This window comes from Petaurus breviceps, unplaced genomic scaffold, assembly GCF_028583685.1.
Source record: "Petaurus breviceps papuanus isolate PSGF00001 unplaced genomic scaffold, PetGlider_PUasm1.0 90792, whole genome shotgun sequence".
NCBI classification, from domain to species: domain Eukaryota; kingdom Metazoa; phylum Chordata; class Mammalia; order Diprotodontia; family Petauridae; genus Petaurus; species Petaurus breviceps.
Genome location: NW_027187347.1, coordinates 17,549,242 through 17,566,374, shown reverse-complemented (window position 1 = coordinate 17,566,374; position 17,133 = coordinate 17,549,242). Strand labels below are relative to the sequence as shown.

The 17,133-nt window shown below is 37.1% G+C and overlaps 1 protein-coding gene across 2 annotated transcripts in view; it reads left to right on the top strand.

Annotated features, from left to right (window-relative positions):
* Positions 1-218: 218 nt before the first annotated feature.
* Positions 219-17,133, top strand: part of TMEM39A (transmembrane protein 39A) — a 34,313-nt gene continuing 17,398 nt past the window's right edge. Inside the window, exons 1-4 of one of the 2 annotated variants that reach the window (XM_069069975.1) lie at positions 220-505; positions 4,404-4,589; positions 9,899-10,121; positions 13,780-13,863. In XM_069069975.1, the coding sequence (XP_068926076.1) occupies positions 4,477-4,589; positions 9,899-10,121; positions 13,780-13,863 (420 nt within the window). In that variant the 5' untranslated portion in view covers positions 220-505; positions 4,404-4,476. Of the gene's footprint in view, positions 506-4,403; positions 4,590-9,898; positions 10,122-13,779; positions 13,864-17,133 lie in introns of both variants that reach the window. The other variant, XM_069069976.1, reaches the window with a different exon arrangement.

Genomic DNA, 17,133 nt, shown 5'->3' with positions numbered 1-17,133 from the left:
TAAGACCAGGGGCTCAACCGTCGCCGGAAACTGCGAGTCGGGAAGATACACTACTGCGCAGGTGCATAAGCACTGGGAACGAGTCCCGCCCTCAGCTCGCACGCGCACTCGCGCCATGACGCAAGCGTGGGGAATGTGAGCCCGGGATGGCTGGAGCTCGGAGATCTCCACCTCCTTCAGTGTGTTTAGTTTCCGGGAGCCGGGGCCTGGGGGCCGGCCGTCGGGCGCGCCGCTGGCGTCATCACTGCGCGCTGCCACGTCTCCTCAGCTCAGTGGCAACCGGGACTGGTCACTGCTCACTGGACTGGAGCTGGGGTCTGGCCGCCGGTCGTTCAGAGACTGACTGGCCACCCCTTTTCGAATCTCTGTGAGGAGACGAGGGACAGCAGGCCTGGAGCGACGCGGTCGGGGCGGGGGAGGGAACCTGTCCGCCCGCCCCAGGGACAGCCCGTGAAACTACCACCGCCTTTTTGGGGAACCCGCCCCGCCGTCCAGGCCTCCATGCGTAAGTCCCGGGGCCGCTGGCCTGTCTCCGGGTCTGGCCGCCGGTCTCGTCTTCCTCCTGTTCTCTTCCCCTCTTACTCGTCAGGAAGAGGCATCGGCACAGCCTCCCTCCAGGCCCCTTTCCCTTCTCCTTTGTCCCTCTCTTCTGTCTCCTGCAGCTCAGAACCAGAAAATCCCCTTTATGAATGAGGGGACCCGAGTCCTTTAAACTCCTTCCTTCGCCTCATGTTTGTTAGTCCAACCAGACTAATGAGGCAGCCGACACGGGAGTTAGTTAAAAAGTCCGTTGTGACGTTTTGGAAACCTGAGTTTCTCAGATGCTTTGTGATGATTCTGGGGCACTAAAAACTGTGGCATGTGAAACTTGGCTTGCTAACCCTATCCGAGGGCCCATGGTGCAGTCAGTTTGATGGGAAACTTCATGTCTTTTCGTTGTGAATCTTCCCCTTTTTCCGGCAGACTTTTTAAGGGTTCAGTTTCATGCGATTTTGCAAGGTCTGTGTTGGGAAGGGCTTCAGTGACCATTGGGGGCCACAGTGGAAATCTAGTACCAGTATCCATACCAGGAAAAAAGACGGCCCCCCCCAACATACTGGACGAGGGATCATCCATCTTGTGCTTGCAGATCTCCAAGGAGAGGGAATTTAGTGTCTCCAGTTACACCTTATTCCACTTTTAAATACCTTTGATTATTAGGAAGTTTTTCTTCTTTACCTAGTAAGATTTTATTTTCAGTACTTTAACACCTTCATTTTGTACAGAAGCTATCTATCTAGCTCTTTTGGGGCTTTGGAACTCTTTGGCAGTCTGGTGAAGCCTGTGAGATTACTTGGAATAATGTTTTTACATAAGTAAATACATACATAAAACATACATACATATTACTTACATAAATTACATAAAATACGTAGGATTGCAAAAGAAAACTAATTATATAGAAATACAATTATCAAAATATTTTTTAAAAATTCATGGATCCTATATTAAGAAACCCCTACTACAGGGCATGAATAATTTCTCCTAAATTTGAATGTTAAGAAAGGTTCCCTAGAAGAGAATCACTAGGTCTGTATTGAAAGGGATTTTGGTGACCATTGAGGCCAACCCATACTTAGCAAAAAGTTCATCTATAATACACTGGACAAAGGTACATGCATCATTAAAAGGATTTTATATTTCTGTAACATCTAATTTTTGAAAGTACTTTCTCATCTAGTATATCATCTGATTCTCATGACAATCCTCTGTGAAAGGTCAAGTAAATAGAGCATAGGATTCTTATTTTCACAGAGAAAACTGAGTTACACTTAAGTGATTTTCCTGAAGTCTTATATCTGGTTAGTAGTGGAATGAGACTAGAATTTTTAATTCCTCATTCCAGACTGTTTCCAGTATATCACAAGGCCCCTTCATTATTTCAGTTGTTTGAAAATTAAAATGATATGGTTATTGTAGTATATCTTGTCATGTCAAATTGGATGTTGTATTTATGTTCTATCTAGCATTAAACACCTACTGTGTGCCAGGCACTATGCTGTGATATAATACAAAAGTGAAAACAGCCCTTGTCCTAAAGGAGTGTACATTCTCTCAGAGTAGATATATGGATGTAAATTTGGACAAAATGTATACAAATTAAATAAAAGGAAATTTTGAGAGAAGGCACTGGTAGGGGGTGAGGGGTGGGAGGGTGGAAATCAAGAGAAGCTTCATGTAGAAAGTGACCTTCAAGCTGAGTTTTGAGGGTAGGAAGCAGAGGTGAAAGAGTGTATTCCAGGCACGGATCTTGGCCTCTTTAAAAGCACAGAGCAGAAAGGTAGGAATGTTCTGTTTGAGGAACATCAAGATAACCACTTTTGTTGGACAAAAGAATGCTTGAAGGAGAGTAATGTACATGAGGTTGGACACAGATAGTGAAGGTCTTTACATGCCAAACAGAGGGTTTAGGTTTGATCCTAGAGGTAATAAATAGGAAGCTACTGAAGTTTATTGAGCAGAGAGATAACATGGTCATTAGACCTTTGCTTTAGGAAAAAATTCCTTTGGCAGTTGTGTGTAGCAGTGATGTCAAATTCAAATAAAAATGAGGGCCATTCACTTGTACATAAAGATTCCTGTGGCTACATTTTGACTTAGTTTTAAAATGTAATATATATTTTTAAATTTTGTTAAATATTTCCTAGTTACATTTTAATCTGGTATGGCAGCACTTGGGAATGTTATGGAAGTAGTGTTGTGGACTGCACACCTGGCATGTTTGATACCTCTGGCATGGAGGATGGGATGGAGAGGAGAGAGATTTGAGGCAGGGAGACTAACTTGGAAGTTATTGAAGTGTCCAGGTGAAAGTTGATAAAGGCCTGAACCAGTGGTGATCAGGTTAATAGAGAAAAGGGGATGATTGAAAGAGATATTGTAGATATAGAATTAACTAGACTTAGTAATTGATTGGATATTTAGGGTGAAGAAGTTTGAGGAGTTGAGAATGCCTCTGAAATTGCATTCCTGAATGACTGAAAGGTTGATGTGCCATTGACAAAAACTGGGAAATTGGGAATAGGAACAAGTGGGTTTTAGGGGTGATGAGTTGTACTTTGGACTGTTGAATTTGAGATGCCTGGGAGACATCCATTTTCAGATGTTCAGTTGGAGAGAGTCTAGGGCTGGAGATACGTATATGGATGGGTATCTCCATAAAGATGATAATTAAACTCTTGGGAGGAGATGAGGTCACAAAGAGAGAACCTGTAAAGAAAAAAGAGAACCTGTGACAAAGTCTTGAGGTATACCCACAGTATTGATGATCTAGGAAATCGAGGAGTAATAATAGTTTGGAGTAAAACAAAGGGAGTAGTATCACACAGAAAAAAAAGACCCCAGAAAAGAGTATCCACAAGAAGGTGGTTGTCCATGTCAAATGTTGCAGAGGGGTCAGAAGAATGAGGATTGAGAAAAGGCTATCAGATTTGGTAGTTAATAGATCATAGATAGCTTTTGAGAGAGCGGTTTCAATTTGAGTGATGAGGTCAGAAACCAGATTACATAGGGTCCAGAATTTAAGTGACAGGATTGAAATTGGAGGCCTTAAGAGTAGATAGTTTTTTTCTGGTGTTTTGGCCCTGAAAGGAAGAGAGATACAAGAATAACTTTAGGGGATGGTAGGGTCAAATGTGAATTTTAGAGATTTTTTTTTTTTAAATAGGTGTATGTTCTTTAAAGAACGGAGGGGGACCTGAGTGTGTTTGTAGAGAGCAGAGAAGGATCCAGTAGATAAAGAGAGTTTGAAATTTAGATAGAGGGGATGATTATGATTGCAATCTCCTGGTTTAAATTGGAGGTTTTGGGAATTAAGGATACTTGTAGGATTAGTCTTAGTGAACTTTTTCTATGTACTTTTCATCCAAATACCACAACCAAAGTATTTTCATTTAACTTTGTAAAACATTTGTAAATTAGAAATAAACAATATTAATCATTTTACATTGAATAAAATGAGGCACAAAGATTTATTTAAGGTTTTTTAGAGAGCAGATTAGAACTTTGATATTCTGACTACTCTGAGGTCAAAAGGATAAAGATTGTTAATCCTTTCATTAGAAAAGTGATTCTTAAACTTTTTGGTCTCAGGACCCCTTTACACATTTAGAAATCATTGAGAACACTGTCCCCAAGAGCTCTTGTTTATGTGGGTATTGATATTTACTATATTCGAAATTAAAATGTGTTCGTATTACTATAAAAACAGTTTTGACCTTAGGGACCCTGAGAACTGCTATATTAGACTAACATAGCTAAAGAATACTGCAAATATTTGACTAACTTGTCTTTTTGTTTACTTTTACTTCTTTCTTTGTTGGGTTATTCCCAAGTAGTAAACTTGTATTTAAATATTTCTCCAGAGGTGGAACAGATTGGAAACTATTGACTGGGTCACAGCTACAGGTGGCACTGGAAACATTCTGGTTCCTGGACATGCCCGGTGGAAGGAGGGGCCCTAGTCGGCAACAGCTAAGCCGTTCAGCTTTACCTTCTCTACAGACTTTGGTTGGAGGAGGTTGTGGCAATGGAACAGGTCTAAGAAACAGGTAGGGGCAGAATGATGCTACTTTTTAATGTGATAGTATCAGAAGTCATCAGGCTGCAAAGAGGTATACCTCTTCAAAAATTATTCCTGAATCCCACTAAGTACTGTTTGAAAACTTGTGAATATTTTTAGAATGCCCTGAGTATAGCAAGATTGTAGCAGGGGAATGCCATAGTTAGAGATTAGGGGATATAGTACTGTATGTTTCTTGGTTAAAAAGAGTGTCCTACAATTCCAAAAGTCTCATAATGGAAAATACTATCTACATCCAGAGAAGAATCTATGGAGTCTGAATGCAGATCAAAGCAGAGTATTTTCTCTCTTTTTTTTCTTTCTTGTGGTTTTTCCCTTTTGTTCTGATTCTTCTCTCACAATGGACTAATGTGGAAGCATGTTTAATTTTAATATGATTATACATGTAGAGCTTATATTGCATGCCATCTTGTGGAGGGGGGAAATTTAGAACTCAAAGTCTTATAAAAGTGAATGTTGAAAACTAAGAATAAATAAAAGGGAAAAAAGTGTCCTAGTATCTAGGTGGTCCTTCTAGCTTTTTGACTATTTCATTGTAAGTTTGCATCTTCATTAGAAGGTGGAAAATTTAGGGGGGTAGGGATATTTTGCAAGGAATTGGAAAATGAAGTGATAGGTATTGACAGAAAGGAAGTTAAAAGTAATGACTAGCATGAGGTTCTGGGATTATAGGCTTCATTGCATTACATTGAAGTAAGAATTGCCCAAATTCTCCTTTACTTAGCAGTAAGTGAGTTTGAAATATTTTGTTTTAATGTTTGTATTCTAAAAGAATAAATGGTTTAATTTGTATTTGTAGGCTTAATTTATCCCTCCTCTTCATGGTTCTCAGTAGCATGATGATTAAGAATTAAGTATATTTTTAGCCACCTCATGAAGAGACTTGGGTGTATAGCAGTGGGTAGGGATTCTGTTCTAGCTTCTTTTTTCTGAGCTGTCATTTTTGTCACCTGAGCAGAGTTGCTACTTGCTTTGATTTAAACCAGCATTCTAATTCTAAAGCTTGAGTACCAATACTGTCATAACTCTTTTACTTTTATATTATATAAACCTTATACTTAAGTCAAACTAGTCTTTTTTATTATCTCCTAAGAATTCCCGAAACTTGTTTCATCCAAATTTTTTTTTTATATAACCTGAAATGTATTATTCTCTACTCTGTCCTTCTAAAAATTCTACATATTCTTCAGGAACCAGCTGAAATCCCAATATCCTTTTGTGAAGCCTTCCTTTGCCACTCCAGACAAAGATATCTCTCCCTCTGCCTTGTGAATTCTATTGATTTTGTATAAAACTGTTACTTAACTCCTTTATTAATTTTATTATATGTTCATATCTTATCTGTGTACTTAAAGTTTAAACTCCTAGTAGGCAAGTATTTTAATAGACTCTTACATTATTTTCTTAATATCTGCTATAATTTCTAAACACTTTTTATAAAAAAAAACAAAACCTTGAAAACCAACAAAATAAGAGCTGTTTTTAAACAATTTGAAGCTATAGATAAAGCTTTTGACTTTGCCCTAGGAAAACCCTGGATGGATATTATTTACTCTTTTGAATCATGTAGTACATAGTAAAAAATATGTTCTAGATATAAGCAGGGCATAAATCCATTTGTCCAGTCTGTTATGACTGTCTTTTTCAGAGAAAGGGCGTGTGGGATGTGTGTCTTAGAGCATTTGAGGGGATTTTATAATGAAAGTGGTAATCTTGTGGTTTGGGGATTTGTGTGTGGGGAAATTGTTATTAGTTAGTCTCCTCCTTTCTCTTCTCTCTTCTCCTTGCATATACTTAGTTTATTTTGTAATTAGATTCCTGACCCATGCCATATGCCCTCTAATTATTATCCTATCTCTTTTAATTTCCTTTACTTTTTTTTTTCTATCTCACTTCTTACTACATTTACCTATCTCAGTGCTGCTGCTTTAGCTGATCCCTCAGGATTATTATCCTTTTACGCCGAGGGAGTGTGAGGAGTTGAGAATGCCTATGAGGTAACATACCTTAATAACTAGAAGGTAGATGGTGCCATTGACAAAAACAATGAAGTTGGAATAGGAGGGGGTTTTAGGGAATAATGAGTTCTGCTTTGAACTGTTGAATTTGTGATACCTGTAAGACATTAATTTCCAAATGTTCTGTAAACAATTAGTTTACTAAACCAATTTCCTGGACCTTTTCGTCTATCATTTCCTTCTGTCTCTTTCAGGGCCAGCTATAGTGTTTTTGATCCTGTCCATTAGGAAAAAAAAAAACTGGGTTCTAGTTTCTGTGTATCACTAAAGTACAGAAAATTAGGGCAGCTAGGTGGCGCAGTGAATAGACCACCAGCTCTGGAGTCAGGAGGACCTGAGTTCAAATCTGGCAAGAGAGACAATTAACATTTACTAGCTGTGTGACGTTGGGCAAGTCACTTAATCCCAATTGCCCTGCATTCCCCCCTCCAAAAAAGACCAAAAAAAATAAAGTATAGAAAATTGTCATGTATGAATTCAGTAGCATTCTGTGTTTTGGAAAATTTAATGTTGCATGGTGAGTCTGAAATTGATCCCTCTTCTTTAGAGAAATCTTTCTGAAAATAGCATCCTTACATGACCAAAGCTTTTTCCCATATTCTACAAACAATCTTCAAGTCTTTGAAAATACTTCATGTTGTATAAACAACAGGAAACTTTGTTCTCCATATCTGTGTTCACATTCATAAAACCGGTTGGTTACTAACCAATGCTTAGCATAGATATCTGACTATAAGAAACAAGCAGGAGAAGCAGAATATTAGTCATAGAAATATTTGGTTATTTGCTCTTCCTGGGCAGCTAAAAATAGTATCAGTAATCATAGTCATAGACTTAGATCTAGTGTAGCCCTTGATTTTATAGACAAGAAAAACAGACCTCACTGGGATGTGAATCAAGTTGTACAAAGTCTTTTGGGGAGTAGGTAGAAGAACTTCTTGCTATTTCTATAACAGGGGAGTATTTTCAGAGACTTAAAAGTTTATTCATAGGACATGGGGAAAAGCCATGATTGTATGAAGAAAGTATCTTCCAAGAGGCTTTTACAGAAAAGGCATCAGTTTTAGAATCAACCATCCTTGACTAAAATTTTTAAACTAGAATGCTGTCACATCGTACATGACAGCTTACTGTATCACTAGAGTCAGAGCTTAGCTTTTTCCTCACAGTAGGGTCCTGCTCCAGGGGTTTTCCTCACTCCCCCACAGGACACAAATTAGCACTTACAAAGCAGCTCCATTTTTTTTTTTTTTTTGGTAATTTTGCATCTCAGTCCAAGGTCTCCTTGCTTAGGTAGTTTTCTGAAATAGAAAGTCTGTTTTCCACTTAAGCTTTGAGATAAGGGGCTCCAGTCTATTGTGTATTAGATCATTAGGGTGAAAAATAGAGATATTTGGTACTCTTTGGACATTCTCATATTCAGTATCTCATTCTTGTTCTTCAGGTGTTAATCAGGTATAAACTTGTCTTTTTAGGGGCTAAAGATGATAGATCTTAAAAGGATGAAGGTGGAACAGGAAACACTGCCTGTTTGAGTCACCAGTGACCCACTTATAAAAGAAGATGAGAATGCTACACTCTTTTTGGATTGATGTACTTACAGGAATCATTCTGTTTTGATTGTCTTAGGGTGTCAGTGTAGACCCAAAAATAAATAGGGATCCTGATTACTTTCAAAAATGATATAGATTTTTTTTTGCAATAGGAAGCTAGTATCCAATTTGAGAGATATGACAAGATAACTATTTAGATTACAGTTAATGAATACAGGCATAAATGTTAAAACTGTGAATCTTTCATATATATGCTCTCCAGGACCTCTAGTTTCTTTATTAACATATCATATTATAATCCACAAAGCATGCAGTAATTATGTGATTCCAGCATAATACTCCTATCTTAGAGGTATTAGGTTACCCAGGTTACAACTGCAAAACAACAAAGGAAAATGTACAGCACAAAAGAAATGGCTTGAACCACAGGAAAGAAAATGACAAGGACTGTATTAGAATAGGGCCACACTGTAATAGGAGGTGTAGATATGTTGTCTACATACTACTGTTTATACTCAGTGCTTTGATTTTGGGGCTGTTTGTGAGAGAGGATGGGAAGCAGGGATTGAAAATGATTTTGTAAGAGATATGATCAAAAGAAATTCTGTCATGCTGGGAGATAGGAACCCCTTTCTTGAACCTAGTTCACCCAAAGTGATTAGATACTGAAGCAGTTGCTTGGGTGGGGGGGGAAGCCTCTGTCAGGGAAAAGAGCCTTAGTGTTTGATTCCTCAATATTTTTGAAATTGATGAACTTTAGCACAGCAGATTTCTTTTGATTTGTAATAGTGAGCAGACTGTCCCCTACCTCTCTTCTGTGTAGAGTGTGTCCTTGGCAGGAATACTCCAAATGGTGGTAGCAGCTGAAGATTAGAGATTTGTACCTCTTACATCCATGCCCTTATGCTCTGTCAAGGAATAGCGGCATTAGAATATGATTGCTACCCAGTAGTTAGTCTGTTGTGACTTCTGTAACTCCCTACTCCCTCACCCTCCCACCCTACTCCAGCTACCATATATATTATTAAATACACCCTTTATTTTCAAAGACAGGTGAAGGTAGAGATTTATACTTGGGAAAAGGTACTGGGCTACAGTGGGGAACTGTAGATAAATGACTAGGGGTCCATGTACTAAATTAACGACACAAGTATATTGGTAGCTACTTCAATCACTAAAATAATGCTTGCATCACAACCAAAGATATGTATTTGGAAGTTGTCTAGGAAATTTATACTTAACATTAATATTTGATTTTCATGCTTAATAAGTTATTGGTGTGTTAGATCATTCTAAGAGTAAAAGAATCAGGGAAGATCAGGTGGCTTGCTAAGGAAGTGGGTCAGAGAAGAGTGAAGAAGAGAAAATGGAAGTAGAATGAATAACAGAACACCAAGAAAGTAGGACAAAGTAGTAGACTAAATACAAGAATGTAAAAACATTGAATGAGAGGAGTTAAGAGAGCAGAGACAACTGAACCTGTGAACATTCACTTGAACCAGGTAGGTGGGCTGCTGGCTTGCGCACACACACACACACACGCGCGCGCGCACACGCACACACACACACATTCTGTGTATAGGGTAAAATAGATCATTTTAATACTCTGTCTCTACAAACTATGATACTCTTTTAAGTCCTTTAGCCTTTTTTATTGTCATTTAAATCTAATAAGGTCTTGAATTAATTATATTTATCCGTTTCAGGAATGGTAGTGCTGTTGGCCTTTCGGTCCCTCCTATCACAGCCTTAATCACTCCCGAGCCTGTTCGTCATTGCCAGATTCCAGACTTGCCTGTTGACGGGAGCCTGCTCTTTGAATTTCTCTTCTTCATCTACCTTCTAGTAGCTCTATTCATTCAGTATATCAACATCTACAAAACTGTGTGGTGGTATCCCTACAATCATCCTGCTTCTTGTACTTCCCTGGTGAGTCTTTATTGACCTTCAAGTTCAAATTCCTTGAGATCTTACTAGGTTCTTATATGGGTGTAAAAATTATGTGCTGCAAAAATATCTTTTCATTAAAATTTGCATTACTTGAAAGAATTGAATGACTTATAATCAAGTTGCTATTCCAAGAATTTTTTCTATTCATGTTTTGAAGGAATGAAAATACCTGGAAATATGTAAATTTATTATTATTCTGAATTCTGTAGCATGAATGCTTAGTTCCTACACCATCACAAGTATTTTTAGATAAAAATTATATTGTCTCAAAAGGTAGCATGGCGTTATGGATAGATAACGAGACTGTGAGTCAAGATGATCTGCATTCAAGTCCTGCCTCTGACACATACTAGCTGTGTGGCCTTTGCCAAGTCATTTAACTTCAGTTCTTTCAGACAGCTTTGGAAGTCTATCAATTTTAGAACAGTTGCTAGTCTTCATTATTATAGAGAGTTTCCTCTCTGAAATGTCCCTATACTGATGAAATCACAGGTCCAGAGTTTAAAAAAAAAAACCACCTCCTTAACCCCAAAAGTTTGTGGTAATTTAAATTATACTATATCAGACCTTTCAGCACAAAGAATTGGTGTGATAGTGTTTAGGTTCTTACTAGGATCATCCAGTGTTTCAGAAACTTTAATTACCAACCAATAAAAAATATTCAAGCTTCAGTTTTGGGAGTTGTTGAATTTGACTCTTCTGAGTATCATATTAAATTTAATAGAAACATAAGGGCTCTGTGTTTCTTAAATGGAGCAGGCTTCCAACTCAGTGTTACCTAGCCAGTTTGTCATGAATTTTGGTGCATTCAAAAGTTGGCTTTGTTGTGTAACACTTTACTGGATTTCTTCCCGACTCTCTGCTAATTGTTGACTAAGGGAGTGGAAGATGATGATAATCCTTGTGGAGAGAAAAATAAGAATATCTAGAAGATGGGTGCTTGTGTAAGGTACTAAGGCAAAGCAATGAGCATTTTTCTTATTAGTGCTTACTGTGTGCCAGGCACTGTGCTGAGCGTGGGTACTGCAGAAAACAAGCATTGAGGTACAGTGATAAATATTTTTAAAAACAAGTTCATGGTCTTGAGGTTAAGAACTCCTGCCATTGATTAATATGCTATTTTCAGGAAAGTTTGGATTAGTCTGTTTCACAATTAATATGTCCCACAATTAGTTAACTTATTGTAATTTTTGCTTCATGTGTTAGCTCTTCAACTAGATAAGATTGTAATTTTCTTACAGCCTGGGACTATGCCATATATTTTATATATTCATATATTCCATATTCTTTATAGCAGTAGTATCAAACTCAAATAGAAATGGAGACCACTTATCTACATAAGGATGCCTGTGGGCCATATTTAGACTTAAGTTTTAAAATTGTTGTATTATCTGTCTTTTCTTTTTTGTTGTTGTTGTTAAACATTTCCCAGTTACATTTTAATCTGGCTCAGGTTGCACTTGGGAGTGTTGTAGGGTATGTGTTTGACATTTCTGATTTACAGTACCCAGCAGAGGTGAGTGTGTAATAAGTACTCAGTAGTTACTTGTTGGTTGATTGAAATTTTCTTTGTCCTTATGATAACTCCCTTAAAAACTTTGCCGCCTTTGAGTTTTAAGACTCAGGAGGGAACTTTTCTACACAAACCATTGTGACTAGAATTTTTATTTTTAAATGTATGGTGACTAACTGCTGAATCTTCACTATTATCTTTGGCATGAATGTAATACAGTCCTGAAACCTCAAAGAAACCCACAGATACTGTCTTGAGATTCTTTTCTTGACATTGTACATCCTGAGCTTTTCTGTGATTTGGGAAATTGTCTTAAAATCACATATAGTATTTTTAAAACTCTGAGATTCCATCTCATCCTTTGCAAATTTGCAAAGATGACAAAAAAGGGCAGTATTCAATTGATGGGGTGGGGAGCTATACGAAAACAAGACTGGAGGGAGGACTGTGTCAGTGAAGCTGTGAACTGGACCAAACCTTCTGGATATCAGTTTGAAATTATTCAAGAAAACTGACAAAATCATCCATGCCATTTGACCCAGCAGTCCCACCCACAAGAAAATAGACTGAATGTGCTATAGTAATATTCTTTATGGAAGCAAAGAATTGGAAATGAAATGAGTGCCCATCATTGAAACAGTGGTATATAAATGTATTGGAATATTATTGTGCAGTAAGAAATAATGACTATGAAGATTCAGAGAAACATGGGAAGATTTGTATGATCTGTAAAATAAGAACAAAATAAGCAGAACCACAAGAACAATATATGCAGTGACTTCGGGGAGGTAAATGAAAAAAATCACCAACACAAGGCCGGACCTTGGGTAACTGGGGAAGCTAGTGAAGGGCCTAGCACATACATCATAAGACTTGTCTCCCCCTTCATTGCAGAGATCCAGGAGACTAGTGGGGCAGGATGTTGTAGACATTTTCAGAACTAGTCACTGTTTTTGATTAATTGATTTTCTTCGTCACAAGGGAAGGCTCAGTAATCTCAAGGGTAGGGGAAATGAGGGTCTCTGAAATGATTGTGATATAAAGACAAAAAAAATTTTTTTAAATTATATCTGCTGTGTCAGTTGATACTTATTTTGTTCCAGCTCTTATCACTGATGTTGATGGCAGGCAAGGCAGTGTGGTATACTCAAAAGAACAGTGGACTGAGTCAGGAGACCTATCTGTATCCTTGGGCAAATAACTTCACTGGCTCTGTGCCTCCATTTCTTTATGTCTAAAATGTCTTGGATCATGTGTATGATCCTATCCTATCCAGCTCTAAATGTCTATGGTCAAAATGCTTTCCCATTTTGTGAGTAAAAGCACTTAAGATTTTGTGAGTTTAATTAACATAATTCAATCCAGGGAGTGCCAGAGCTAGGTATAATATTTAAATCTTCTGACTGGAGTCGAGTAATCTATGCCCTAATGTTAGAATAAGGAGAGCTATGCCCTAAATACCAGAGGTATCAAACTCATAGCCCTCAAAGAGCCTGGAACTAGGTTGAAATGCAGTTAGAAAATATTTCACAAAATAAATAAGAATACATTACAATATAATGTTAATTCATGTTTTTCTAAGTCAGTATGAAGCCTGTAAGGATCTCTTTTTGACACCATTGTTCTAAACTGAACTTTTTATCATTTTTTTAATGACATGTCTAATTTATATTTAGTTCTTTGGTCAGTCAATAATTATTCATGAATTGTGGTTAATGTTTATATAGCACTTTAAGGTTTGCAAAATGTTTTATTCCCATAAACTCTGTATGGGGTATAGTGCCAAGTAGTATTCCATCTACAGACTGGGAGAGCTGAGACTTAGAGAGCTGAAGAACTTTGTTCAGGGCTATGCAGTTATTGTCATAGCTGGTTTTAAGCCATGTTTCTTGGTTCAAATACCACTACAGCACAGTATACTATACTTTAATTTTTACTATACTAATACTATAATTTTTATCCCTGACTGTAATGGTGCCCCTATAGAAAGTATAATTTTTGGATGACTTGAAGATCCTTCAGCTATTAGTGCAAATTTCTGTTCTCTGGAAACCAACATGTTCATAGTGGTTTTCAACTAAATGCAGTTTGTTTCTTTCTGATGCAAATGTTTGTCCTCTATAGAATTTTCATCTCATTGATTACCATCTGGCTGCATTCATCACAGTGATGCTAGCAAGGAGGCTTGTCTGGGCTCTCATCTCAGAGGTAATGGCTAATTTGCTATATTCTTTCTCTTGGAGGGCTCAATTTGAAGATCTTAAGGTTACTTGAAATGTCCAGATATAACTTATCTTTACCAAGATAAGACTTGTCATTACTCTTTTAAAAATGATTTTCTTGTTGCATGTTGCATAAAGGAAAAGTATTCTCTCCAAACATGTTAGAATAAGGAGAGCTTAGTTTCCTTACTTTTTCTTGCACTGTATTGGCTAATAGTTAATAGAAAGTTTCCTAAATCCCCTAATTATGAAGTTATAACTCATTTTGGAATGACATTGAGTTGGAATTGTTTATAGACTAAAAATTCCTTTGAAGTCTATTTGGAGAGTTTGATTAAAGAAATTTGCATTTTTTTAAAAGATTGACTTAATATTAAAATCATTTATCAACTTCAAACTTCGCATATAATTAGTCCTAAGGATTATAATCTCTATACATTTAAGTCTTTTAAAAAAAGTCATCCTCTAGGGATAAGTTTTTATTGTCTTTCAGAATGTATTGTCATTAGCTTGTTAGATTCTTACACCCTAGTCTGTTTGCCAGTCTTATAGCAGCCAGACCTGGGAATTCTTGACCTGAGAATTCTGCCTTAGTCCAATGAAGAATGCTCAACAGAACAAAAAGAACAGCTTGATCAGAGGACTCAGCCCTGAAAAATGATTCAGATCCTTGGTGTTAGCCCCAGTTTTTAGCTTTGTTTTAACAGGCAAGAATTAACTGAATATTTCAGGTAGTGTGTATTTTTCACATTTAAAAGATACTCTTTGGAGTCTTTTATTTTCTTCTCAGCTTTCTATATAAAGAGGAAAAATATTTTTCTTTCTAGATGCATTGAAAATTTATCCAGATTCTTCCCTTGGTAGGAGTTCAAGGGTATCACAGCTCCAGAAATTTGGATGTTTATAAAATGCTTTATATACGCATTTGCTAAACTGGTTGTGGAATTGTGTTGTCTAACCACCTTGGTTACTAAAGAGCTCAGAGTTAATGGATTTTCATTTAGAGTCAGAGTAATTAGTCTCAGCATTATAGAAAGTCTAAGAAAAATGATAGTCCTTGACATTTGTAGAGAGCCATTCTAACTTCAGAATCCTTGGAACAAGAAAATGGGCAAGTCATTCGATTTATTCTTTCATCTGGAAGACCCTGGAATAAATTATGTTTTAGAAGAGTGACTCTTTGCCTCTGCCCTGGCTTATGATCCTAAGCTGAGTTAGCTTTATGTGATTCATGTAAGAAGCTTGTGGAGAAAAGCACTGAATAACTACAAATGTTAATTTCTGTATTTACCTTGGAAAGAAAGTAAATAAATGCTTTTAGTTGATCTTTTAGTGACTGAAACATCTTGCACATGGGACTTGGGGGTACTTGTTATAAGAACATCCCTGTGCCATGGTATTCAACTTCACAATCTGTCTGGCAAGTGTGAACTCAACAGTGAAGATTTCTTTTTAGAACCCAGCTTAATAATTATCATATCCTAAAAGTAATTTAAGCCATCTGAAAGACAGGCTTTACCTCCTTAAGAAGCTTGGACTACTTCCTATATGGAAAGGAAATGAGATGGCCCAAGAAATCTTTTCATTGAGAGTTTAACCAAAGAAAAGCAAGTGGATTTATTCATACAGTTGCTGTTATTGACTGTGGCTTTTGCCCTACCATACATATTTCATATTGAAATGAAGACAGATGATGCATTGGAAAATATGGCTACTCTAAAAACTTTGGAAAATTGCTTTAGAAATGGAAAAATGTAAGAAGCCATGTTTATAAACACAGATGTGTATTATAATGGAAAAATACTGAACTCACAACCAAAACATATGGGTTTTAAGCACCAGCCCTTTCATTTATTAGGCGTGGTACTCTGGATATCGCACTTAACCTGTCTATGTCTGAAGTTTTCTCATCTGCAAAATGGAAATGTTAATGCTTGTAACATACCTGTTTCAGAGTAAGAGAATGTGTCTTATAAAAGTAATAGATAAAAGTGAGCAATTTTTATTAACAGTAATGATACTTGTAGATTGGCTTTTACATCTTTTTATGGGAAAATTTGCATAGCTAAAGTTAACCTAGCTGAAAGTTTTTGTGTTTGACTAACACAGAATGAAATGATAGTGGATGTCAGTAAGCATGATACCCAATGGGAATGTTTTCAATGAAGAGAAATTGTTTTATTCATCATTATCATTTTATTGCATCTTTATTCCTTCTTGCCTCATGCCAATTTCTGGGATGTTTGTTGCAACTTCAGAACTTTTGGTTTGCAGTTTCAGCATTTATTCAGCTGTTATTTTCCTTAGATACTTTTCCTGCCCTTGAAGATATGTTGCCACAGGTGGCAGTGATATTTCAGTGAACCAGATGCAAGGCAGATGTTTGCCTGTGGTCCAGATTATAACCATGTATTATTCATTACTTATTTATAAAAATGATGTAATTATTACATCAGTGGAACTTAAGTAAAATTATTTAATAAAGTAGATCATTCTCAAAGAGCAAACTTGTTTTGAAAAGTTAAGTCTGGATTCATTTAGGTCACCTTCCTCCCTGATCCTTCCTTAACTACCACCAGTCACAGATTGAGATAATCCTGGTTTTATCCCCAGACTTTTATTTTAATGTTGCTTTCTTACTCATCCTGAATCCTCTCTTAGAGTCAAACCCAAGTATGTTTTTTCAGGACTTACACCATTTTGACCTTAAAAGCCCTTTTGTTTTTCTGTACTGTTCACTCTGGATACTTCTGAGAAATTCATTCTTGTAGCTGCTTCCATTCACAGCCTGCAACTAAAGTAATTACCTGTGGACTTCAGTTCCATTCTCTCTCTGAGCTCCTCTTTCTTCACTTTTGTTTTGCAGAAGTAGCAAAAAGGCATCAATACACTAAGCACAGAAAGCCTAGATAACTTTCCACTTATGAGTAAAATATCCACTTGTCCTTCCCATTAGCTTCTTTTTCTTTTTTTTTTTTTTGGAGCGGGGAAGGCAGGGCAATTGGGGTTAAATGACTTGCCCATGGTCACATGGATAGTAAGTGTCACATGTCTGAGGCCAGATTTGAACTCAGGTCCTCCTGACTGCAGGCCGATGCTCTATTCACTGCACCACCTAGCCACCCCCTCATTAGCTTTTGAGGTGGTATATTCTCCAATTTAAAATTGACCTACACTAGCTCTTAGCAACTCCTATGAGCATTTTAGCAACCTGAAACTTTTACAAATTGCCCCAATATGAGAGTTCTTCAGAAAT